Source organism: Dreissena polymorpha, chromosome 10, assembly GCF_020536995.1.
Source record: "Dreissena polymorpha isolate Duluth1 chromosome 10, UMN_Dpol_1.0, whole genome shotgun sequence".
NCBI lineage: Eukaryota > Metazoa > Mollusca > Bivalvia > Myida > Dreissenidae > Dreissena > Dreissena polymorpha.
Window position 1 is genome coordinate 3828221 of NC_068364.1, and position 27607 is coordinate 3855827.

Consider the following 27607-nt stretch of genomic DNA (forward strand, 5'->3'; position numbering starts at 1 on the left):
AAATACAACTGAACAACATTTTGTTCTATTCTTAATGACCAGTATTAGTCATTTTAACAACTTAATATTTTCATTTTTGTCTTTGCTCTTCTATGCACCAATTTTCATTTTTGGTTCTTTTTAAGTTTACCATCACAACTTTCTCCTTATTTCATTTTCTTTCCCCTCTATTGTGCTCAATTTAACTTTGAGTTCCACCCAGTTTCCTGTCCACAATCTTTAATGTACATAATTCTTGAGATCTTGAAGCTCACCTAACTCAAAACAAGTACTTTATCGTAATTTTATAAATCCACAGAGACAACAAACTGTCAATCCTTAATTCTAAAACAACACACACCTCCAGGCATTTATATGCATTTCTATCATTACTTCCCAATTTCTAACATTAACATTGCTTCCACCAACATAACAATTAATAGTTTCATGATCCCCTGCAAACCCACATCTTTTATAAAACAATATATCTACCTTTATTATTTTCTGACTTACTTTCCACCACTTATCCAGGTTTCCAATTCGTTTATTCAGCCCGTGTTTGTACCATGCAGTACAGTCAGTACAGTAAATATGCATATCTTTATTTTAACTCTTCCACCACCATCAAATGTTTGCTCACAGATTTCAACCTAATTTTATATTCCTTGACCATTCACATCAATATTTTTTGTTTCATTTGCAGACACAAAACTTAAATTTTCTTCTCGGATGCATAAACCCAATATTCATTATTTGGAAGTCCATTCTTCCTTTGCCTAAAATAATTGTTCCTCAAAACAAATAATGCAATATCCAATACTGAGACAAAACACTTGTTTAAATCACCAGACTGCTAAATTTCAACAGAGAGAACCACAATTTTTATAACTTTAATCATAGTCTCAATGAAGGAATCGTTTGCACTATTTTTGAGGTGGGTGGGGTAAAGAATTGTGTATCATGACTGTTCCTGTTTGAGACTGCATGCTATGAATCCCATTTCGCTGGCCCCTCGACGATCTACTACCACCAACCTCCTGGTTTATTACCATCCTGCGGTTGACACTGGAAGAGAAATAAATATGTCATATTGATACTAAAGAGTACATTATAGTTAACCCATGTATGCCTAGCGTCTAGAAAAAAGGCCTTGGCAAACAGCGTTGACCCAGATGAGACACCGCATGATGTGGCGTCTCATCAGGGTCTGCGCTGTTTGCTTCAAGGAATTTCTGTAAGAAATATTCTAAATATAGAAATAAATATACTAGACATCTCTAATTTTGAAAAAAATTGATCCAATTTAGAAGGATGGGAGAGTCCACTAGGCATAAATGGGTTAAACAAACACGATACATTAGTGATTGTAAGGCAGTGATATTACACCAATAAATTACCATCACTTTAAGAAACATGTATAGTCTGGTATTTGTAATTATTGAATATCCATACACATATTAAATGATGCACACCATCCCAAAGTTAACTATTTTCTTACCATTGGCCCCGTCAGTTTGTAAGCTTATTACCTCATTTCAACTCCTCACAGCTTATAATCTCCCACGTTCATATCTTACAAATGTTATGTTCCTCTCCCTAAGAATGCGCATACCCCACCAAGAATTCCCCATCATATGGTTACCAATATCCCTCACAAAGTAGGACTATTTTTCCAGCCAAAAGCTCCTTCCTAAAATAATACAATTCCTCTAACAAAGAACCCATTTTCCCAGCAATACTCCCCCTTTATAAAGTTTTCAATACCATCCTTATAAACAATGCCCATTACAAACTCTATTTCCAACATTTGCCTTCATTAAGTTAACAATCTGAAAAACAACAAGAGATGTGTTTGTCAGAAACATAATGCCCCATACTGCGCCGCTTAGAATTATTTTTATTTTACTTTATTATACCCCTTTAAAAAATATTACTTCCCTTGTGAAAATGATCTGTACCTGCCAAATGATATGAAATAGAAATTATCTCCCTTTAAAGCATGTTAATTCCCTTGGATTTAGTTTTTTGACCTTGAAGGATGACCTTGACCTTTCACCACTCAAAATGTGCAGCTCCACGAAATACACATGCATGCCAAATATCAAGTTGCTATCTTCAATATTGCAAAATTAATGGCCAATCTTAACGTTTTCGGACGGACGCACAGACTGACAGACGGACCGACAGTTCAACTGCTATATGCCACCCTACTGGGGGCATAAAAACCCATAAAAAGCTTACACTTCCCGTTAAAAAAATTACCATATACACCCTCTCAAAACATTCCTTAGTATTCAAACTCTTCCTCACAGAGTTTTTTTCCACCATTCCTCTTACAATATTATTAAAATGCCTCAAACACAAAATGTGCCCCCCCCCCCTCCCTCAACACACACTTGGGCTTCATATTTCCCTCCCCATCCTCCAACTTACAGTCCACACAGGCTAATCAGGGAAAAAACACTTTCCGCTTACACTAGATTTTTAATAAAGATACCATATTAACCCTTTGCATTCTGGGAAATTTGTCGTCTGCTAAAATGTTGTCTGCTAAATTTCTAAAATTAGCATTTTCTTCGATTTTTTTATCAAAGAATACTATCAGAATAGCAAACAGTTTGGATCCTGATGAGACGCCACGTTCTGTGGCGTCTCATCTGGATCCAAACTGTTTGCACAGGCCTTCAAAATTCTGTTCCCGCACTGAGAGTTAAAACAAAAAATTCCATAAAAGCGATAGTTGGCCGGTGTGGATTGCAAAGGCATATCTGGGACGACACTTTATGAACATGCAATGAGCCCAGTACTCTAAAAACGACGCTCATATTTCCCTGACCTTGGGCCCCATATTCCCCTGCTGTAAATCTTCAGCGTTGACATTCATTGGTCGCCCTGGGAGATCATCTGCCTTCTCTTCCTCCCTCCTCTTCAAACAAGCTGCCTTCGGGTTCAGGTTTCGTTCTGAAGCAGATGAACCAATGAAAATTAGTTCAACGTTGAATGAAATAAATATCAGTGAATGAAAATAGGCTATGTATGTCAATCTTGAATTTCATTGGATTGTAGATGAAATTAAGGATAAGCAAGTACATTTTGATTTTGCCTAGCAAGGCATTGATAAAGCAAACTAGAGCTTTGTCACAGACATGACTAATACCCCCACATGCCGCATTGACACATAATATTTTGCATGTCGTCTTCACAAAAAAACAGCGGACACTGTGCTCAATTTTTAAAACGCACTAAGTGACCGCTTGACCTAGTTTTTGACCCAGAAAGGCCCATGTTCTAACTTGGCCTTAAGATCATCTCCATAAAACTTCTGACCAAGTTTGGTTAAGATCAGATGAAAACTACTTGAATAAGAGAGAGGACACCATGCTGAATGTTAAAAAACGCACTAAGTGACCCTGTGACCTAGTTTTTGACCCAGCAAGGCCCATGTTCGAATTTGGCCTAGACATCATGTAGATACAACTTCTGACCAGTTTTGGTGAAGATCGGATGAAAACTACTTGAATTAGAGAGCGGACAACATGCTGAATGTTTAAAACGCACTAAGTGACCCCGTGACCTAGTTTTTGACCTGGCAAGGCCCATGTTTGAACTTGGCCTAGACATCAACTAGATACAACTTCTGACCAAGTTTGGTAGAGATCAGATGAAAACTACTTGTATTAGAGAGCGGACAACATGCTGAATGTTTAAAACACACTAAGTGACCCCGTGACCTAGTTTTTGACCCAGCAAGGCCCATGTTCGAACTTGGCCTAGAAATCACTTCTGACCAAGTTTGGTGAAGATCGGATGAAAACTACTTGAATTAAAGAGCGGACACTTAATACCGACAGACAGACCGACAGACAAGTTCACTCCTATATACCCCCCTAAACTTCGTTTGTGGGGGTATAATAAAAATTGGTTTTGCCAGTCATCATAGAATTTCATTTGCTGGTACATGTTTCTCAATAAAAATTAGTTAAACATTGCATGAAATACACAACAGCTAATGGACATTAGCTTTACAATCCATTGCTTGGAAGATATCTGGCAATATAAATGAGCTTTAGATTTCATAGAAAAGAAGGCATCAGCCAAAGAACATTTTGCAAGAATATATATTATGTGGATCATGCTTATTTTGAGTTGCAGAACAGTAAATGTCAGCAATTTTAAGTACTGGTGCTTAAAAAGCCAACATGTTTTCACAGAACAAAAACATCATTGTTTATTTGAAGAACAAGAGTAACTACCCAATTATTTCATAATAGAAATTGACATTGTATTACATGTACAGCAATTATTATGCTGATGTTATCATGACCAAACATCATTTAATGTGATTTCATTACACAATATTGGTATATATGACAGTTTTGGAACCATTTTTTCTTGTTGTTTATTGTCAATTCAACAATAACAATTATGTATGTGTAATGTTATTTTTTGTATGAGGTAAAGGACAAGATCCATAATCCTGACCAAATTTTCTGACAACACAAGATGTTTTGATATTTAAAAACCATTTTACCGGACATTTTTGGACAACACAATTTGTCTAGATTATATTTTTTTGGACAAGCCTGTTATTTCGGACAGTATTATCAGACACAACCAGCAGTCCGGGTGAAGTTTTTAGACGGAATGTGTTTTCTTCAGCAATGTCACACATGTGACAGTCTTACCTGTGACAGACTGATTATTGCATTCTGAAAACTTTGAAAACAACATTAGCTCTTCTTCCATTTCAGATATAATACAACATAATTATTACCGCTATTGACAGCCCAAATGGTCAATCAATCTTTTTGGTAAATAAGTCAATATTTCATTAGATGCTATAATCCTTACTTACTAATGGACTATCCTTCATTTCTAAACATTTTGTTACATATTCTTATTAGAATTGTTAACCCTTTGCATGCTGGGTAATTTGTCTTCTGCTAAAATGTCGTCTGCTGAATTTCTAAAATTAGCATTTTCTTCGATTTTTTTCAAAGAATACTATCAGAATAGCAAACAGTTTGGATCCTGATGAGACGCCACGTTCTGTGGCGTCTCATCAGGAGCCAAACTGTTTGCAAAGGCCTTCAAAATTCGGTTCCCGCTCTGAAAGGGTTAAAATGAGTGCTATTCAAAGGGTTAAATGCCTTCATTTTAAATGATTAATCATAAACTATATGGAATATCTGGAATATGCAGTTAATTGATAAAATGTCAAGCATCAGTGAAAATGTTGCTCCAAATCCAACATAAAATGATAAAAACCTCGAATTAAAATGTCAATTATATCCACCATAAAGATAATCTTTTATCCACAAATAAACCTTAAGTATATACTGTACAACACAAATGTTTATTTCCTAAGATGCTTTGGATACACACAAAAAATCCATAGTAACATATATTGCAAAACTATAAAAAAAATCCCTTCTATCAAAATGTATAACTTGACAAAAATATTAGTAAAGCACAAGGCAAACAGAGAATGTTAAAATAAGCACAAGACAAGTAGCTGCGTTAAATAAATGCGTACCAGTATGTCCCAAGTTGAAGCCATGTAAGTATTTGATTCAGTTGGTCCATCTGACGGTCAATGTCAAGGTCTAACTGAGGTAAGGTGACGTGCGTGTGTTGACATCGTCCAAAGATAGCATGCATGCGGTATTGTTATAACATCAAAGCTTTGTAGCAAGCAGTATTAATGAAAACTAAAAGCGTTTTTTTGGTTTAACCCGTTACCACTTAGATACGTATTTTAACGCATTTGTAGTCCCTTAGATAGTTAAATTTAATTTAAGACCTTTCTTACTAGATTCTTGTTTTACAGGCTTCATTTCCAACCCTTAGATACTGATGAGTAGCAAACAGAATAAAACCTGAACAGATCGCTTGCACATAGCCATTTTCACTTTGCTTTTAAGTGGGAAAGGGTTAATGTAGGCTAAAAGCCTCGTTTGGGTTTAAAAACAGTAACTGAATCAGATTTAGTCTCTCCGCCTGATTAAGTCCACAAGAGGTCATTGTCAAGGTCATAAGTCAGCTGATGTGGGTGCCTTGCTTGTGTTAAAAGATATAATCAATTACAGTATCCATGCTTTGTATGAATCATTATTGATGTAATTACAAAATGTGTCATTTTGCGTTATCCTCCTAACCGGTATACCAAAACACATGAACTAATGAAAGAGCAAACTAATAACTGTAAGTCTACAGGTATCTAATCTTCGATTTTCAGTAAAAAGCATTTATGCTTTTAAATGTGCTTGAATGTGTAAAACAACAAGATGAAAAGCATTAAAAACAGACATAGAGGTTAAAAACATGTTCATAATATGTCTTAAAATTACCCCAAATAACACTCCTTTAATGCTTATTTGCAAAATTAAAATGCATGTTAGTGCACACGACAAAATGATGAAAATCATGTCCAAAATAGCAAAAAAAGAAAAGAAGTTAAAACCATTAAAATATTTCACAAATTAATTGCACATGAACTTTATCTGAGCCTATATCAATTTTTTTTTGGTCAAAACGCACATAAGAAAATATTATTGAACTCATCATTTCCCATCCTTTTTAATCCATCAAAGTTAAGGTATAAAGCATGTTACTGTGCACAACAAAAAAGACAAAAAAGAAAAGTAAAAAACCATTCAGACACATTCTAGAAAAAATTCATCACACATAGCTCGTTTAATTTTCGCGCTCATCCCCAATCTCCGAGGGATACGCACCTCTGACTTGAGCTTCGAGGGTCGTTATTACATTTACGGCTTGTTGCAAAACCATCAACTTAGTCAGTGGCTGCGTCGTTCCACAATGCATTGTAACCATACTTCCTAGCTCTTTAAAAGCCTCGTTAATATCCCGTACCCGCACTCTGTAAAAACAGAAAACGACAAAGATGTCGAAATAAAAACGGGTCGTAACAACAGCAAAACGGGGCCTCTACCCCGAGCACTAAACACACCTCTAACTTGCGACTCTAATGTGGTTATCACGTTGACAGCCTCCTGTAGCATCATCAATTTCGTTAGCGGTTGGTTGTGGCCCATGTGCATCGTAACCATGGCGCCCAGCTCTTTGAAGGCTTCGTTGATGTCGCGGACACGCACTCTATAAATGATTGGTCAAACAGATATTGCATGCAGGTTTCATGGTTTTGGTTTCTACCCAGGCTTCAAAATTTTATGGAACAAGAGCTGTGTTTGTGAAACACAATACCCCCTACTGTGCTGCTTTGAAGCCATATATTTGACCTTGAAGGATGACCTTGACCTTTCACCACTCAAAATGTGCAGCTCCACGAGATACACATGCATGCCAAATATCAAGTTGCTATCATCAATATTGCAAAAGTTATGACCAAGCTTAAAGTTTTGGTACAGACACAAACATTCAATGACAGACAGACACAAACAATGACAGACAGACACATACAATGATAGACAGACAGGCCAAAAACAAAATACCCCCGTTCATTCGATCCGGGGGCATAAAAATAATTTTATTAAAAATACTGGTATTCTTTCTAGTCATACCAATTTCACCCAGGAGTGTTGGCTGTAATATTGGCTTAAAAGATGTCTGTTCAATGACTACAGCTTGTAACAATGGTGAAGAAGATAACCCCACCTTGCCCAATGTCGGAATGTGTAGCATGTTACAGCGTTCTAGATAAGCTGCGTATCAGCTTAATATACGCATTAGAAATATCAAGATACGCTCAATTTATAATTTACGTGCGTACATTTAAGCAAGCCAATATGGACTTACGCAAATGATGTAAATTCTATGTGTACAAGTAAACAAAAACAAGGGCTGTTTGTAAAACATGCATGCCCACGATATGGGCTGTCAGTTGTAGTGGCAGCCATTGTGTAAATATTTTATTTGTCACTGTGACCTTGGCCTTTGACCTAGTGACCTGAAAATCAATAGGGGTCATCTGTCAGTCATGATCAATGTATCTATGAAGTTTCATGATCCTAGGCCTAATTGTCCTTGAGTTATCATCAGGAAACCATTTTACTGTTTCGAGTCACTGTGACCTTGACCTTTGACCTAGTGACCTGAAAATTAATAGGGGTCATCTGCCAGTCATGATCAGTGTATCTATGAAGTTTCATGATCCTAGGCGTAAGCATTGTTGAGTTATCATCCTGAAACCATTTTACTATTTCGGGTCACCGTGACCTTGACCTTTGACCTAGTGACCTCAAAATCAATAGGGGTCATCTGCGAGTCATGATCAATGTACCTATGAAGTTTCATGATCCTAGGCCTAAGCGTTCTTGAGTTATCATCCGGAAACCATCTGGTGGACGGACGGACATACGGACGGACCAACATGTGCAAAACAATATACCCCGTCTTCTTCGAAGGGGGGCATAATAAATCATTAACCTAAATATACGCAAATTATATAAATCTTTGGCAGGACTTTCAATTGATAATTTTGATAATTTGCATATAACTTACATAGAAATTCAAATACACCGTGATCCTTTTGTCCCAAAGGTCCCGATGATGGTAAATACTGCATTAAACTTTTTTGCTTGATATTATAATTATTTAAGACTGCTAAAAATATTCCAGTTAAAAAAACAACAACATTTAATTACTTTAAAAAAATAAGATTATCTGTGAACAAGTCCCTTTGCAGGCATAAACATAATTTCTACCTCTCCCGTGCATTGTTTGCCTGACGACGTAACCGTTCCCGCTCTGCCTTCGACTCCGGACTTTCATCTGGATCATCACCACTTCTGCAAAACACAGCAAACAGCAAATCGGTTACTATATCTATAACATTTCTCTTAAAGGGCTGGTTTAAGTGTTTTCATCTCTCCCTATCTTTCAAACCTTGTCATGTATATCCCGGTGTATGGGCAACTGCTTTTGTAACAGTGCAGTTGACCTTAAACAGCATTTATCAATACAAAGATGCATAGGAAACAGTGCAGCATATCATGGAAAGGCTCAGCTGGGAGACGAAATTACAGATAATTTTTTTCTTATGCCTCTTAAATACGCTGCATGGTAACCACATGAAGCAAGTTTATTACGGCAAATATGTTTGATTAATTGAAAGAATAAGTAAAGCCCCAAACGGATGACATTCATAGTTTGTTACTATGACAACTATTTTTTATTCTTGGGTACTGTAATGATGTGACTGGTTACTACAGACACTCTTTTTCATTCAATTGCACTGTCTCAAAAAGAATGGTTAATATTACAAACAGTTACGATTTCATGGCATTCAAAAGAACTATAAACACAAATTTGATTCCATATCACTTGTTTTTAAAGTGATTGGTTGCTATAGCAACTATTTTTGAAATGCTTACCCATCATCATCATTGGTTGCTATAGCAACTATTTTTGAAATGCTTACCCATCATCATCTCCTGTGACACTGTCTCTTCTAGCCCTGAAATACACAGAAAGATCCTTTGTTTGCGGGGTTGAAGGTCAAAGGGGCGCCAGGTCAAGTGGTCAATCATTCAGTATGCTGGACGACTAGGTCGAAGTTCCCAGCAAAATGGTCGATTGGTCAGCATATAAAACCAGCAAGTTAACAGGTGAAGCTAAATGGCCAATAGGTCATCATACTTGACCAGCAGGGTAAGGATCAATCTAAGCGGTCGATTGTCAGTGTAAGAGGTCGATGTACAGACAAGCAGGCCAAACACTTCATAATACAAGGGCCAGACTAAAAATGTAGCATTTCAAACAGTTACGCTTGTGCTGGGTTTGCAACAAATACAAAATATTTCTATATCAGCAACTTTGATGCAGTTGTTAAAATGAATGGAGCAAACACAACTAAAAAAAAATTCAGTTAATGTTTTGCTTAAAATCAATAAAAATGAGAAAAAAATGAAGAAACTCAATTGTTTAATACTCACGTCTCTTCTTGTTGTTTTCTGAAAAATAGAAAACATCACTATAACAAACATGTTCGCAAAATTATATTGAGAATTTGCTAAACAAATGAATTACTGTAACTGGTGTGTGATTAAGGTGAAAAAAGACAGCAGGAAAATTTGGTCTTTTAATTTTATACAACCAGATAGAAATCATTCTTGCTTAATGTTTTAACTTTTTCAATATACTCAGCAATTTAACGGGTCTTTAAATTAACTTAAGCTAACAACACTACACTTTTCAGTCAATGATAATTTATGCCTAGTTTATCTAAAAGTTGATGTGGTAAATGTTTGTGTCCTTGTGTTGGACTTTTAACACCCAGATCAATAAGGTTTTGAAAGAAAAGTGTTTTTTCTCTCCTTATTTTACGTCATAAGACAGGGGTTTGAATTGGGAATGGCAGAGGTGTACGTATTTTCTTTTCCAAGAATGAAAGTGAATCAATGTCATACCTTGATCGTTTGGAAGGGGGTGGGGTGATTTTTGTTTTTTCGGTCGTTGTGCTTGGTTTACTATCAGTGGAGATGTCTGACTTGGCGTCATCATGCTTCTCAGCTTTGATCTCCTTGGCGTCCGCTATGCTGGTCGACTCTGAAGTAGAAAGATAAAATGAGCCAATGGGACTGGGAAACCAGGGCTTAATGCACAAGGGCTATAGATAGCAAGCGTATTTGCGTTATTACGCAATTAAAACTAGAGCCTTGTCACAGATGTGATGTATACCCCCACATGCCGCATTGACACAGACTATTTTTCATGCTGTCTTCACAAAACAAGAGAATCTAGTTTATGGCGATTTTTAAGAATTATTATGCCATTATCATTTATAGCCATTTTGACCTTCGAACTCTTGAATTCTTTCACATGACATGCCGTCCAATGACTGTGAACAAAATTAATGTACAGAGTCATTTTTAAATCTCATAATAAATGACATAGTTATGGCCCTGACAAGATCATTTATTGCCATTTTTGACCTTTGAACTAAAAGTGTGACCTTGACTATATCGACGTAATTCTTTTGCGCGACACACTGTCCAATGATGGTAAACAAAAGAGCCAAATGATTTTAAAATCTCACAATAAACTACATAGTTATGGCCCGGACAAGCTCATTTATGGCCATTTTTTACCTTTGAACTCAAAGTGTGACCTTGACGTTGGAGATATTGACGTAATTCTTTCGCGCAACACACCGTCCAATGATGGTGAACATATGTGCCAAATGATTTTTAAATCTCACAATGAACAACATAGTTATCGCCCGGACAAGGTCATTTATGGCCATTTTGACCTTTGAACTTTAAGTGTGACCTTGACCTTGGAGATATCGACGTAATTCTTTCATGCAACACACCGTCCAATGATGGTGAACAAATGTGCCTAATGATTTTAAAATTTCACAATGAATGACATAGTTATGGTCCGGACAAGCTCATTTATGATCGTTGAACTCAAAGTGTGACCTTGACCTTGGAGATATCGACGTAACACCGTCCAATGATGGTGAACAAATTTGCCATGATTTAAAATCTCTCAATAAATGACAGAGTTATGGCCCGGACAAGCATTTGACCTTTTAACTCCAAGTATGACCTTGACCTTTGAGATATCAACATACTTTTTTAACACAACACACGGTCCCATGATGGTGAACAAATGTACCAAGTCATTTTAAAATCTAACGATAAATGACATAGTTATGGTCCGGACAAAATTTCAGTTTAAAATACACTAAGTGACCCCGTGACCTAGTTTTTGACCTGGCATGACCCATATTCAAACTTGACCTAGACATCATCTAGATACAACTTCTGACCAAGTTTGGTGCAGATCGGATGAAATTTCGGGACAGACAGACAGACCGACCGACCGACAAAGTGACTCCTATATAGCCCCCATTACCAATGGAAATGGGGGTAAAATAACCAAAAACATAATTAAAATCAAAATAAAGCTTACAAAACGCAAATACAAATTTAATAACATAATTTCCGTAAACAATCTTGCGTCACAAAACGCAATTCTTACAAACACCTGGTGTATTTTTTAGACTGGTTATTTTCTGTACAAAAATGTACCGGATAGTTTTTATGCCGTCCTATGAACAAAAGAAGGCAGTCTTTCCAGCTGTTATCAATCTTTGGGGTTTTATGGTAATTATTCGTAGACCTGTCCAATTTCTACTTTAATTGTCAAGGTATTCAACTCAAAATGACCCGAAAATGGGGTGCATCGCTTTGAACAGCCATAACTTCATCAATTTTGCAGCGACTTTCATGAACTCGGTCTTATTCAACGCAAAAAATGAATGAACTTTGTTCAGAAATTCAATAATTGTTTGTTGTTATGTACAGGTACCTTTTTGAATTCCATTTGTTTAAATAATATAGTAACCTAAGGCTTAGTAGATTTTTATTATATTATATGTCATTTCCTAAATTACCCAATTGAGTAAAAAAAAACGGGGTTGAAAAACCCAATTAAGCTAAAAAGTAGGGGGTGACATTTTTTGCTTAAACTCAATTGAATTTACAAAAACCCAATTGTTGTCAAAAACAGGGGGTGAATTACCCAATATACCCCAAAAGTTATCAATAGCCCTGATGCACGTTCTGTAAATGTCATCCAAGATGAGCGTAATTAGGGACAACATTTCCCATCTACCTCAGATTTTCTTCGAGAAGGAACCTCCTCGAACAAAAAAATATCATAACTGTGGAACCTGTCATCCTAGAATAGCCTGTGCGGACTTCACAGGCTTATCTTGGATGACACTTTAGGTACATGCATCAAGCCCACTTTTTCCAGATGGAAGCTCAAAGATGAACCTAAATCAATTGAGTTTTTTTTTTCATATAAATTTGTGATGCTCTAATAAAAGGCCTTTTTTATTTTTACAGAATTTACCTAATTAATTCTCCTTATTGTGGGTTATTCCACAACACTATAAACAAACAATTTGCAGCCAAGCAATCAATTATTCCCTTTGTTAACCAACTCTTTTCCCATAGCAACCAGTACTTACTTCGTATAGGCTTTTGGTTGTCATGGGAACTGGCCAACCCTTGGGAGTCTGTCAGTGGAGGGGGCCCACCCTGAAATATACCAAAACTCAACCATTAAAGTTTTACGCCAAAACACAAATATAAAATTACTGATAAGCAATATTTATTCTTTAAATTTTATGCTAGTCCACCATTTCTTTTCATTTTAAAGTGGTAACACTGGACAAATTTAAGAAATTTGTAATGTCAACTTGTTACAAATTTCTAGTGATTAACATTTGTCAAGAAGTACATTTTTCAAACCTCAAATCAGTAAAAAAAAGTTAACGTTTTCAAAAATTGCATAGCCAGATTAAAACAAAAATCAACACATAATCTTTATACCACCAAGGAAACACTAAAACTCCCATTAACTTAATAACTTCACACATAAAATTGTAATTGCGCCACACATAATTACTTTTGCACATGCTGTACAGGTGTGGATGGAATTCCCAACACCCGTTGGCGGAAATTCTACGAGTTGATAAACTTATATTAATTTCGCCAAAATTTTCCTCAAGATGAAGAGAAAAATGCTGGCTGATAATTGAAATCAACAGTCCCATGTTTTCATATCTTTATTTTTGAAGCAAGAAAAAAAGACATTCTGTGAACAGTGACTGGTCTATTAAATGACTTAACCCTTTGCATGCTGGGAAATTTGTCGTCTGCTAAAATGTCGTCTGCTGAATTTCTAAAATTACCATTTTCTTCAATTTTTTCAAATAATACTATAACAATTGCAAACAGTTTGGATCCTGATGAGACGCCACGTTCTATGGTATCTCATCTGGATCCAAACTGTTTGCAAAGGCCTTCAAAATTCAGTTCCAGCACTGAAAGAGTTAATGATTCAAACTAAATCTAAAGCATCAATTCAATTACTTGTTTTTCTTCTCCATAAATTATATGGAGATCAATTATTATTTCTTGCGGATTAAGATCAATAAATTGATTAAATAATTATTTCACTAAAATAAGTATTTAACAAGGGACAAAATTGTCACAAAACCAGGTTTTCATTGTGAAAAAAAATCTGATAAAGGGAGACAACTCAAACTGAACTTTTGAAATGAACAAACAAAATTAACCCCCTTTGTAAGTTTGTTTTAAAATAAATCTATTTTTAGTCGTGGCGACCTTGACATTGGAGATATTGACGTGATTCCTTCGTGCGACACACCGTACCATGATGGTGAACAAATGTGCCAAATGATTTTAAAATCTCATAATGAATGACATAGTTATAGCCCAGACAAGCTCATTTATGGCTATTTTTTACCTTTGAACTCAAAGTGTGACCTTGACCTTAGAGATATTGACGTAATTTTTTCGCGCGACACACCGTCTAATGATGGTTAACAAATGTGCCAAATGATTTTAAAATCTCACAATGAACGACAAAGTTATGGCCCGGACAAGCTTGTTCCGCCCGCCAGCCCGCCAGCCAGCCCGCCCGCATTCGCCAATCTAATAACCAGTTTTTTCCTTCGGAAAACCTGGTTAAATATACTAAAACACAATGCCAATGTTTATTTTCAATAAGGACATATTATCAAAAGTAACTAGATATTTATTATTTTAGTAAATTACAAATTTCGCCTGGTAACTAAAGGTATTTTGCATTAACCCTTTCCCACTTAGAAGAAAAGTGAAAATGGCTATGCGCTGCAGTCTGTTCAGGTTTTATGCTGTTTGCTGCTCATCAGTATCTAAGGGTTGGAAATGAAGCCTTTAAAACAAGAATCTAGTAAGAAAGGTCTTTAATTAAATTTAAATATCTAAGTGGTGAAGGGTTAAATTCGCTCAAGGTAGGTCCCTGGCCATATTTCCTCAGGCCTGAGAACATATCTTGGTTCATTTCATTTGATTTCACCTTTACAACAACAACAGCCAACATCAATGTCGTATGTCTGTATTTCTTGTGTTATATTTTCATTGAATGTTAATGTTTGCTGAAGTAATTTGTTTAGATTCTCCATTTACCGGGTTACCACCTGAAATCGCTGTTTCTAATAAATTGTTGTGAGGTTTCCCACCAAAACTGTTTCTTTTGCTAAACATTTCTATATCAGTACCAATTAACTTTTACAAGATGCATGGTTTCTGTATAAAATAGTCTGACGCATGCAACAATTACATAAAGAAATTAAAACTCGAAAACCCGGCAAAAACGCCCAGAAATTTCAATTTAAATAAACAGATGCTAGCTAGCGAAACATGCTGCATTTTTGTAATAAATGCTTTATGCATAACTAATTAGACTGAAACGCATGTTTGATACGCCAGAAATGGCTTTGTGCATCATTAAGTTATAATACATCATGCACATCTAGTTTAGAACAGGTGTTTCCAACTGGCAAACATTTAATGGGATGTAAAATGCTAATTGAAAAATATTATCAGAGTTGTAATGGGTATTTTGACAGCTAAATCCACGCTTTAAAAACATGTAATGCTTACAATCATTTACTTTTCATATGCATAATCATTAAATAATTTTTTAAGTTTTAATGAGAAACTTATTAACTTTATCAAACTAAACATTCTTAAGATGTCTGCTCCTTCTGTAACAACTGACAGACGCCCCTTTCAAATTCATGACATGAATTAATTGTCTTTGAATGTATTTGTGTAGGTTCAATTTTTGCCAACTGACCGCCTGCCAGATGTCAATCAACCTAACTGATCACCCAACCAAATAATGCTTAATTGCCATCACATGGTCAGACCAACAAAAAGTGATGTACAGTGCTTTTTTTTCATTCAAAAATCAGGTCCTGTAATCGGCCACATTCCCAATTTAAAAAAGTACGTATTTTTCCAGAATGGGAGCTAAAAATTCCCAATGATGGGTTTAAAAATAAAAATAAACAAGAAATGTGTTTGTCAGAAACACTATGTCCCCTACTTCGCCGCTTTGATTTATTTAATTTTTTGCATCATTTGGCAGGTTCAGATAATTATCTCCCTTTTAAAGCTTATTACTTCCCTTGGATTGTATTTTTTTACTTTGACCTTGAAGGACGACCTTGACCTTTCACCACTCACAATGTGCAGCTTCATGAGATACACATGCATGCCAAATATCAAGTTGCTATCTTCAATATTGCAAAACTTTACTGCAAGGTTAAAGTTTTGGGAAAGAATGACAGAGTGACAGAATGACAGACAGACAAACAGGCCAAAAACAATATACCCCGATCATTCGATCCCAGGGCATAAAAAGTATGTATTTTTCCCCAAAAGGGTGCTAAAACTTCCCAATGGAAGGTTTAAAACTTAAAAAAAAAAAACACACTTTTTTTTTATCTTAATATTTTTCTTCATTTCCCATCCATATAAGTTCATCCTTAGTAAGAATAATACTGAAAACACTTGCATTCTCAATTTTTAAGCACACATTTTCCGAATCAAAGGGACCCAACCCCATTCCCAAAATGGTGAAAAAAACACTGATGTAGAAATGGTAAAAGCATTTTATGTAAGTTAAACCATAGGCATAAATACATAATAATAACTGACATTGTCAGCAGCATCTATTGCAAACCCTGAAACTATGACCTACCATTTCACTAGCTGCAATACCGCCATGGCCTGCACCCATCATGTTTCCATATCCGGACATACTCCCCACGATCCCGTTACTATGGGAACCGTTACCGCCACCATTTCCAGACAACATGTGACTCGATTGCATTCCCGGGTGGCCCGGAATTCCTGGCATCTGACCCTCAGCATGATTACGTAAGACGTGGATGGCGTCATCTAGCCTTTCACCCATCTGACCCTGTGAACGAAAGCAAGAATAAATGTAAGCAAGAGATTTGTCACAAACTGTACTCATATCCCTGCACTGAACTGTCTGCTATGTTTGTGGCAAAAATAACTGAGAAATACACAGATGATAGGGATGAAAAGTGTCTTGAACATTTAAACTTAATATTGTTCACTTATTTAAAGTGTCCATGACTTTGTAATCGCTGAGAAACATTGAGTTAGTTAGCTCCAATAACTTATTCAAAACTTACAAACTGCAAACTTAAACTTATGTGGACAAACAACTGATGGAGCGACTCCAATTTACCCCATCCCTGCAGGGGTACAATGAAATTTATAATCTGTAAACAATTCAAGGGAAGAATTTGCAGTCAAGGGAGGCAATAAGTTAAACCAGAGAAAATTACAGTCTGACATTGTACATTTATTATGGAGAACAAAAAAACCTGATAAACTTAAATCAGTCTTAACCCTTTGAGTGCTGGAACCAGATTTTGAAGGCCTTTGCAAACAGTTTGGATCCAGATGAGACGCCACAGAACGTGGTGTCTCATCAGGATTAAAACTATTTGCTATTCTGATAGTATTATTTGAAGAAAAATTGAAGAAAATGCTTATTTTAGAAATTCAGCAGACAACATTTTAGCAGAAGACAAATTTCCCAGCATGCAAAGGGTTAAAAATAAGCAGCTTGTCTAAACAATCCCATATCAGAAGAGCATCACTGACGAGCCAGAAAATGTTGAAACTGCTCTTTAACCCTTTAAGTGCGGGAACCGAATTTTGAAGGCCTTTGCAAACAGTTTGGATCCTGATGAGACGCCACAGAACGTGGCGTCTCATCAGGATCCAAACTGTTTGCTATTCTGATAGTATTCTTTGAAAAAAATCGAAGAAAATGCTAATTTAAAAATTCAGCAGACGACATTTTAGCAGAAGACAAATTACCCAGCATGCAAAGGGTTAATTTATAACATTTGATTCCCTGAGCAAACTTTGTTAAAAATTTAATAATGGTGGATTGATGCAAGTTTATGCAGGTTTTAAAATAGATATTATGAGCTATTCAATTGATAGTCCACACATTTTATAAGAGGGAGCATTAACAAATATATGCAGTAAGATACGGTAGCTTTAATAATAACATTACATGGAAATGTTTACTTGAACATAGACAGAGATGTTGTTAGAACAGGGCATGCAATTAATGGTCCAATTAATTCACAACATGTAAAGAAACAATTTAAGTCAAAGTCATTGAAGCCTTAAACAAAATATGAAACACGAAATAAGAACAGTTTTGATGGGTTTGGAAATAGAAATTTGGCAATATACATAAATAACTAAAGAACTAAAATTTTGGATTGCATATATGGAACTTGCAAAATTTTGGATTGTAAATGTGTATCTTGCATAGATTATCAGTAAATGTGGATTTTGCAACATTTTGGATTGCAAATGTGGAACTTGTAAAATTTGGGAATGTAAATATGCAACTTTGATGGTTCATCACTATAGAAAATGTTCTTAGGACTTTAATTAAGAACATGGAAAATGCAAATTTGGGAATGGCAACTATGGACATTTTTGGACTTTATAATTTCAAATATATGAGTGGTTAACTTTGGAAGGATGACATGTGAATAGAACATTTTTTTTCGACCTGAAACTGTGAATAAGGAAATGTCATAATTAAAAAATAAGGTCAATACATAGTTACTTGAAACACATTTTGTAAATATAACAACTTCGATTTTTAGCACAATGTATTTTTTTCATTAAATTTATTTTATTTTTAAATTTTATTTAATTCAATGATATATGATGGTGCTAAGGGTCTTAGTATTAATAGATTATATTCAGGTTAACTATGTACCAGGACATTTCTTGAAAGAAGCATGTTAAATTTGCAAGTTACAAAACAAATAAATATATATTCCAAGCAAAAAAAATAAATAAATACAGAAAATAAAAAGTGTTAATAAAAACTAAATTGTTTAACGGTGCAACCAATGAAATTAAATATTCAACTTAAACTGGACCAATCACAAGTGTTGTTACAAATGTCACTTCATAATCGACCAATCGAAGGCCTTGTTTCAAAATGTTACCTCAATACTCTTGAGTGCATGCATTGCATCATCAAGTTCGTCCTCTATTTCTGTTTTCTATAGGCCACGAAGGATTTGAAAAGGACCAATCAAAATCAAGGTTTACAAAAAGATGTACAATGTTAATGTCTATTCTATTAACTACAAATGAAAAAGGAAAAGGAAAACAAACCCAATAATGTGTACCCAAGAAATATAATATTAAAAGAAATGCCATTTAAAAGCATAATTGTTCAGTTCACATCAAAAGTGCAGATACTGTCATTATCCCAATAACCATATGCAGGACACATAAGAAATCAACATTTTAAAACCTGGTATTAAATAATTTCATAACGATAATTTTACATTTAAAACTGATACACAGAGGTAAACTTACAAAATAATTGACTGTTAAATGCGTATGGTAAGGTAAACAAAATTATCTCAGTTGAGTTCATCCCATGTTACCTTAATATTGCACTTTTCGATGTGAACTTCATGTAAAAAAATCATTTATTCACTGCTAATAAGCAGGCAAAAAAATTCGGGGGCGCTATTGTTCAGTTCAAACATGCATTTTATTAGTTGTACCAGGGCCCTATTTATTAGGGAGGTGGCGTTTATTTGGATAAAGACAGTATTAAAATAACAATGGTACGATTACAAGAACACAAATTAATAAAGAAACATGTTTACACTATATATAAAATGAAAAAGAAAAAAACCCTCACAATAAAAAAGCTTCCAAATGGAAACATAATTGTCACCAATTCTATTTTTTTTAAATAAGCCTTAATGTCTTTCTGGATACATTGTTTTTGTGTGTTTTTTTTTTAATTGTTTTATTTAGTTCCTGTGTCCATTTTTATTAACTTAACAAGAGTGCCAAACTGTCACAAGATACGCCCGTTCGAAGGTTTTGGACACCATGCTCAATGCTTGAAATGCACTAAGTGACCTCAAGACCTAGTTATTGACCCGGCATGACCCATATTTGAACTTGACCTAGATATCATTTAGATGTAACATCTGACTAAATTTGGTGAAGATCAGATGAAAACTACTTCAATTAGAGAGCGAACACCATGCTAAAGGCTTGAAATGCACTTTGTGACCTCTAGACCTCGTTTTTTACCCGTCATGACCCATATTCAAACTTGACCTTCATATCATCTAGACACAACTTCTGACCAAATTAGGTGAATATCAGATGAAAACTACTTAAATTAGAGAGCAGACACCATGCTAAATGCTTGAAATGCACTAAGTAACATTGTGACCTAGTTTTTGACACAGCATGACCCATATTTGAACTTGACCTACATATCATCTAGACACAATTTCTGACCAAATATGGTGAAGATCGGGTAAAAACTACTTCAATTAGAGAGCGGACATCATGCTTAATCCTTGAAATGCACTAAGTGACCCCGTGACCTAGTTTTTGACCCGGCATGAACCATATTCGAACTTGACCTAGATATTGTCTAGACACAACTTCTGACCAAGTTTGGTGAAGATCGGATGAAAACTATTTGAATTAGAGAGCGGACACTGCTGTGGACGCCGCCCGCCTGCCACCCGCCTGCCAAGGGTGAAACTATAATACGTCCCGTTTTTTAAACGGGCCTATAAAAAATGATTTATTTTTTAGCAGATCATTCAACTTTTCAAGATATGGGCCCTTTTTCAAGTCTTTATATTTTCTTAAGGACTGGGCGTTAAATATTTAACAGAATGCTGCGCTCAATTAATATACCCTTAGTGAAAGACTTTTCTTCAGTATTGATTCATGGGCCCATTTGAATAAGTCAAAGTACAAAAGGCGGTCAATATCAAGAACAAAAAGAGGTCAGATGATGTGGGCGAGTCGAGATTGCTCACAGCTAATATCGATACAAGTATAAAACCTTTGTAGGAAGCAGTGTTGATGTAACACGAAACACGTCATTTTGCAAAAGCAAAAAGGTTGGACCTTCTAAATTTGTGTGTTAACAAAAAGGAGGCCAATGTCATGGTCAAAATGAGGTCAGGTGATGTGTGTTGAGAGTACTCACACACAACACCCATACAAGTATAAAAGCTTTGTAGGAAGCGGTATTGATGTTACACGAATTATGTCATTTTGGAATAACAACAAGTCCAACCCTTCTAAATTTGTCTTCCAACATAAAGGTCAATGTCAGGGTTAAAATGAGGTCAGGTTATGTGGGTATGTTGAGAGTATTCAAAGATGAATGTCGTCTTTATTTTAGACAAACATCGTCGATTTCAGTAAACCAAGAATATGACCTTCTGAATAAGTTGAAAGTAGGTCATGACCTTCTGAATAAGTTGACAGTAGGTCAATTCAAAGGTCAACATGAGGTCAGGGCTGGTTTTCACAATGCTTCGAAATGATATCTAAACTTAAGTTGTACTTTCTGATTAATTTTCTACAAGAAGTTAAATTTATTCACTTGACAAAAGGATTAAATATATATCACTTCAGCAAGATTTACTTGTATTAATTGTTAATTTGAAAATACCTTACGTAGGAAAAAAAGCATGAGACTTAATGAAGATTGTATAAGGAATAACAGCCTAAGAAGCTTTGTGAATAAGGGCCCAGGTAATGTAAATGAGTTGATAGTGTGAAAAGACATAATTCATGCAAATTACAAAAAAGTGTCATTTTGAGTTAACATGGTACGGACAAGGCTGAAAAATAGAACAGAAAAGCCAATCCCATACAAAGATATTTTAGCCCTGTAAAACTGTATTTGGCTATACAATTAATTTTGCTTCAAGATATTTTTTTGAATTGAAAGAATTGCTACATTATGAATCTGAGCAGCTGGTTTGAGAATGCAATCTCTGATAGAAAATAAAGCCTTATACAAATAATAATAATTTCCATGCAACAAGTTTCAACAGCCCGATAATAAGAGTGTTAGAACTTCTTGACTAACACTTACCACATTTTGCTAAAAAAAAAGGAAAACACTTTTACCTAACTGAAGACTGAAAGTCAGTATCACCTTAATAGTTTCATATTTATATGGCATCAAAGTCTTAACTTGTACCTTGTTATGTAATTGCACAAACAATACATTCTGGAAGTTATTTTTTTATATCCTTCCCTCAGGTTAAATACTTTTGTCATTCACACTTACTAATATGCCAGACATAATATTGATTTTTTTTCAATGGTCATATTTCTTTCTTCTACAAAGATTATTATTTTTCAGCCAATCAAATTTTAAAACTCACCAATGAGTGTAAGGGTCCATCAAACTGAGGTGAGGTAGATGAATTTTGTGACGACCTCTGCCATTGGTTGGCGGTAGCTGAAAGGAAGAATGCCATTGGTTGAGACAGAGTACTGAATATAGACAGTGAATGTTAACATTAAGATAGACTTTCCTTTGAACAAGGATAATACTACCACCTGACTAACCATCTAAAAAGTGCATATCTGCCTTAAGCCACCTCTACCATTGCCTGGGTGCTAAACACTTGTTAGACAAAAAAAAACTCACATACCTATGGTTCCTGGAATGTTATCAACACGAGAATCCTAACATAACCATATTTGATGGGAGGAGCCTGTTTTATATAGAACATATCAAGGATCATTACTTCATTTGAAAGATTTTCATATTACACGACTCATTTTTTTAAGGAATAACAAATAATGGCCCTCACTTTAAAGGCCTATTTTTAATTAATGAACATAAACAGTAAACCATGCATCTTTCCTCAACCAATAATGCAGGGAGCAAATTGATTTTAAAAAAATGTTGCAGAATATAAGAAGTTCCAGAAAATGCAAGTTCTTTACCTCTAATAGCGCACACAGAACTGTTAACATTCGGTCTTTATCACAACAATCATTGCTTGCCCATCAATAATTTCTTCCATATGAGTAGTCCACACAGGCTAATCAGGGACAAGACATTCCGCTTTTTTGGTATTTTTCTTTTAAAGGAGACTCTTCTGGACTAAAATCCAGTTTAGAAGGAAAGTGTCGTCCCTGATAAGCCTGTGCAGACTGCACAGGGTCATCTAGGACGACACTTTATGAACATGCAATAACCCCCATATTTATCACCTGTTAATGGAGAGGGTGAAGACACCGGAGTGGAGGGGTTGGAGCCAAAACTGCTCCCAGTGTGCTCAGTGGAGTAGATCTGAAAACAGACATAGTGCACTGTAATCCTAGGCTACATTCAACTAAAAGCTAAACAAGAGGGCCTTGATGGCCCTGAATCGCTCACCTGACTAACCAAATACAATCCCAACCCAGATTTCATCAAGATAAACATTCTGACCAAATTTCATAAAGATTAGATGAAAACTGTGACATCTATTGTCTACACAAGGTTTTTCTATTATTTGACCTAGTGACCTAATTTTTGACCCTAGGTGACCCAAATACAATCCCAACCCAGATTTCATCAAGATAAACATTCTGACCAAATTTCATAAAGATTGGATGAAAACTGTGACCTCTACTGTCTACACAAGGTTGTTTTATTATTTGACATAGTTTTTGACCTTGTGACCTAGTTTTTGACCCCAGATGACCCAAATACAATCTTAACCCAGATTTCATCAAGATAAACATTCCGACCAAAAGATTGGATGATAACTGCGACCTCTATTGTCTACACAAGGTTTTTCTATTATTTGACCTATTATGAGACCTAGTTTTTGACCTAGTGACCTAGTTTTTGACCCAAGATGACCCGAATACAATCCCAACCCAGATTTCATCAAGATAAACATTCTGACCAAATTTCATAAAGATTGGATGAAAACTGTGCACTCTACTGTCTACACAAACAAATTGTTGACGGACGCACACACAACGGACGCCGGACATCACACGGTCAAATAAGCTCACCATGCCACTTTGTGACAGGTGAGCTAAAAATAAACAAGAAACCATTAGAGACGGGTGATGCTCCCAAAAAGTTTTTTTTTTCACAATATTGCACTATATATTCAGATAAAAGAAAACGTCTTGAGGGCACAGCAGTTGGGGGGGACAAGAATTTTTTTATAGAAAATTTCAAAGGGCCATAACTCTGTGAAAAGTCATCCGACCAGAACTCACTGATAATATGCATATCTCCTCTTGGTAGTAAAGCTTCCCATAAAGTTTCATTGAATTCCAGTCATGAGTTGCTGAGAAATAGCCCGGACAAAAATTGTGCACGGACGGACAGACAGACGAAGCGGCCACTATATGCTCCCCCCAAAATTTATTATTATTATTATTATTATTAAGCTAAAATATGAAGTGTGACATAAACAATGGAAACACAAAGAGCACTCTTAACAGAAAATCAGCATCCTAATACTTCTCATGATCATCATTATCATCACCATAATCACCATTTTACAAGTAATCATCATCAACACCATAACAATAATTATCATCACCATCAGAATTTAATATACAATCACCACCATCAATATGGCATACACTTTTGATAGGCATTCCTCCTATTTACTGATGCCAACGCATGTCTCCTATTAACTGATGCATATCATTTCTCCTAATAACTGATTACAAGGCATTCCTCCTACTTTCTGATGCCAAGGAATGTCTCCTAAGTGATACCAAGGCATGTCTCCTACTTACTGATGCAAGGTATTTCTCTTAATTACTTATGACAAGGAATTTCTCCGACTAACTGATGCCAAGGCATGTCTCCTACTTACTGATGCAAAGGAATGTCTCCTACTTACTGATGCCAAGGCATCATCTCCTACTTACTGATGCCAAGGCATGTCTCCTACTTACTGATGCCAAGGCATGTCTCCTACTTACAGATGCCAAGGCATGTCTCCTACTTACTGATGCCAAGGCATGTCTCCTACTGACTAATGCCAAGGCATGTCTCCTACTTACTAATGCCAAGGCATGTCTCCTACTTACTGATGCCAAGGCATTTCTCCTACTTACTGATGCCAAGGCATGTCTCCTACTTACTAATTACAAGGCATTCCTCCTACTTACAGATGCCAAAGCATGTCTCCTACTTACTGATGCCAAGGAATGTCTCCTACTTACTGATGCCAATGAATGTCTCCTACTTACTGATGCCAAGGCATGTCTCCTACTTACTGATGCCAAGGCATGTCTCCTACTTACAGATGCCAAGGCATGTCTCCTACTTACTGATGCCAAGACATGTCTCCTACTTACTGATGCAAGGGCATGTCTCCTACCTACTGATGCCAAGGCATTTCTCCTACTTACTGATGCCAAGGCATGTCTCCTACTTACTGATGCCAAGGCATGTCTCCTACCTACAGATGCCAAGGCATGTCTCCTACTTACTGATGCAAAGGCATGTCTCCTACCTACTGATGCCAAGGCATGTCTCCTACATACTGATGCCAATGCATGTCTCCTACTTACTGATGCCTATGAATGTCTCCTACTTACTGATGCCAAGGCATGTCTCCTACTTACTGATGCCAAGGCATGTCTCCTACTTACTGATGCCAAGGCATGTCTCCTACTTACAGATGCCAAGGCATGTCTCCTACTGACTGATGCCAAGACATGTCTCCTACTTACTAATGCAAAGGCATGTCTCCTACTTACTGATGCCTTTGAATGTCTCCTACTTACTGATGCCAAGGCATGTCTCCTACTTACTAATGCCTATGAATGTCTCCTACTTACTGATGCCAAGGCATGTCTCCTACTTACTGATGCCAAGGCATGTCTAATACTTACTGATGCCAAGGCATGTCTCCTACTTACAGATGCCAAGGCATGTCTCCTACTGACTGATGCCAAGGCATGTCTCCTACTTACTGATGCCAAGGCATGTCTCCTACTTACTGATGCCAAGGCATGTCTCCTACTTACTGATGCAAAGGCATGTCTCCTACTTACTGATGCCAAGGCATTTCTCCTACTTACTGATGCCAAGGAATGTCTTCTACTTACTGATGCCAAGGAATGTCTCCTACTTACTGATGCCAAGGTATGTTTCCTACTTACTGATGCCAAGGCTTTTCCTAGGGCGTCCCCAGTTTGTGACGACCCCTGTCCTTGGTTGCCGCCAGTGTGGCTGGAAGAAGGGTTCGTGTACGTTGCAGACGACGGCGGTAGGGGCTGGCCCCTGAATGTTGACATCGGCGGAAGACTGGGGTTGATGAGGTTGTCCTGACTTGGTGATAGGGGGTGGTGGGATTGAGAATAGCCCTAGAAAAAGGGAATTGCATAAATCACACTGGTTTTGCATGTTTGTTGATTAGGATTATGTTGAACAGGATTCTCTTGAATTATGTGAGTTTTAAATTGATCATAAATAGCTCTGGCCTTAATAATTTTTGTTCCCTCTTCTTAATTTTTGCAATGATATTAAAAATCTGATATATTTTGAAATTGGCAAAAATTATTACACAATAGCGCTTTTATAGCATATGAGCCAGATGTACAGTAATGAAAATATGTATGCTGTTCAAGAAGATCTAAGAAACACAATAATTAAACAGCCCTGTTAAAATGTTATTTAACCTTATGAAAGGTAACGAAACAAGTCTCTAACAAAACTACAGTACTTTGTTGACTGATTTGCATCACATCTTTCCTGTAGTTTTTACTTTGCTCCAATATCACAGTCTCTGCTTAAAGAATTACCAGTCTGGAGGAACTATCCAAAATGGCAGCCAGATGGATATTCCAAATGGTTTTAACACAGAGGTGTTTAGTAATGAGTAAAACATAGATCAATGCACACAAGCCTGTGTAATATGGTTCATAATACGTAACATACAAGTTTCTGCAAGATGGAATGATCATTTTTTCAGACTTAAAAGAAGTTATTTCCTTTTTTTTTGAAATGAGACATAAAATATTTACAACAAGAGATGTGTTTGTCAGAAACACAATGCCCCCTATTGCGCCGCTTTGAAGCCATAAATTTGACCTTTGACCTTGAAGGATGACCTTGACCTTTCACCATTCAAAATGTGCAGCTCCATGAGATACACATGCATGCCAAATATGAAGTAGTTATCTTCAATATTGCACAAGTTATGGCAAATGTTAAAGTTTGACGCAAAAAGGATTTCTAAATAAAAAAAAGGGGATTATCTAAACTGGGAAATGGGGAATTCCCTTACCATTTCATGGGGATGTAGGTTGCTGTGTGATGAATGTGAATGAGCGAAGTTTCCAGGCAACATGGAGCTGGGGTATGTAGATGTGGGTCCACCATTGGACCAAGGATTGGATCCTTGGGATACCCCATCTGTAAATAGAAGTTCTATAAATAGAACATAGAATAATACATAGAAGTGGTATAATTAGGGCATAACATCTTAAAGCAGTATTTTGTGTTATTTACCAATTCCTACTGATCCTTAAAATTCTTGCTATTCAAGTTTTATTTGGGGTAAAAATGTGTTATTTTTTCTCTCAAGAATTAATCTTATTTTGGAACGTTCAATAAGCTTTTACTTCACGTTAGTCCTTGTCTTTTTGGTTGATAAATTAAATGTATTTTGAAGACACTTCGTTTGAAAGGTCAAACATAAATTTAATTTCATGTCCGGAAGGTCAAGAGCTGCATCCCCTATGTGGACATGTTCCAAGACACCTCAAATAGGAACAAGAGCTGTTTGTAAAACACGCATGCCCCCCAAATGGGCTTTCCGTTGTAGTGGCAGCCATTGTGTGAATACGTTAAAAACCATTTTACTGCTTCAGGTCACTATGACCTTGACCTTTGATTTAGTGACCTGAAAATCAAT

General features: G+C 36.2%; 1 protein-coding gene across 4 annotated transcripts in view; it reads right to left on the bottom strand.

The window, feature by feature from the left end:
- Positions 1–535: 535 nt before the first annotated feature.
- The window catches only part of LOC127847088 (transcription factor 4-like), a 104839-nt gene continuing 77767 nt past the window's right edge, over positions 536–27607 (bottom strand). For 2 of the 4 annotated variants that reach the window (XM_052378686.1, XM_052378690.1), the window contains 13 exons: positions 26978–27120; positions 25851–26054; positions 22935–23013; positions 22094–22170; positions 16537–16758; positions 12947–13016; positions 10371–10509; positions 9897–9914; positions 9383–9418; positions 8667–8750; positions 6953–7098; positions 2816–2940; positions 536–1044 (listed from right to left, as the gene is read on the bottom strand). In XM_052378686.1, the coding sequence (XP_052234646.1) occupies positions 1003–1044; positions 2816–2940; positions 6953–7098; positions 8667–8750; positions 9383–9418; positions 9897–9914; positions 10371–10509; positions 12947–13016; positions 16537–16758; positions 22094–22170; positions 22935–23013; positions 25851–26054; positions 26978–27120 (1385 nt within the window). In that variant the 3' untranslated portion in view covers positions 536–1002. Of the gene's footprint in view, positions 1045–2815; positions 2941–6716; positions 6863–6952; positions 7099–8666; positions 8751–9382; positions 9419–9896; positions 9915–10370; positions 10510–12946; positions 13017–16536; positions 16759–22093; positions 22171–22934; positions 23014–25850; positions 26055–26977; positions 27121–27607 lie in introns of all 4 variants that reach the window. The other 2 variants (XM_052378688.1, XM_052378687.1) reach the window with 2 other exon arrangements.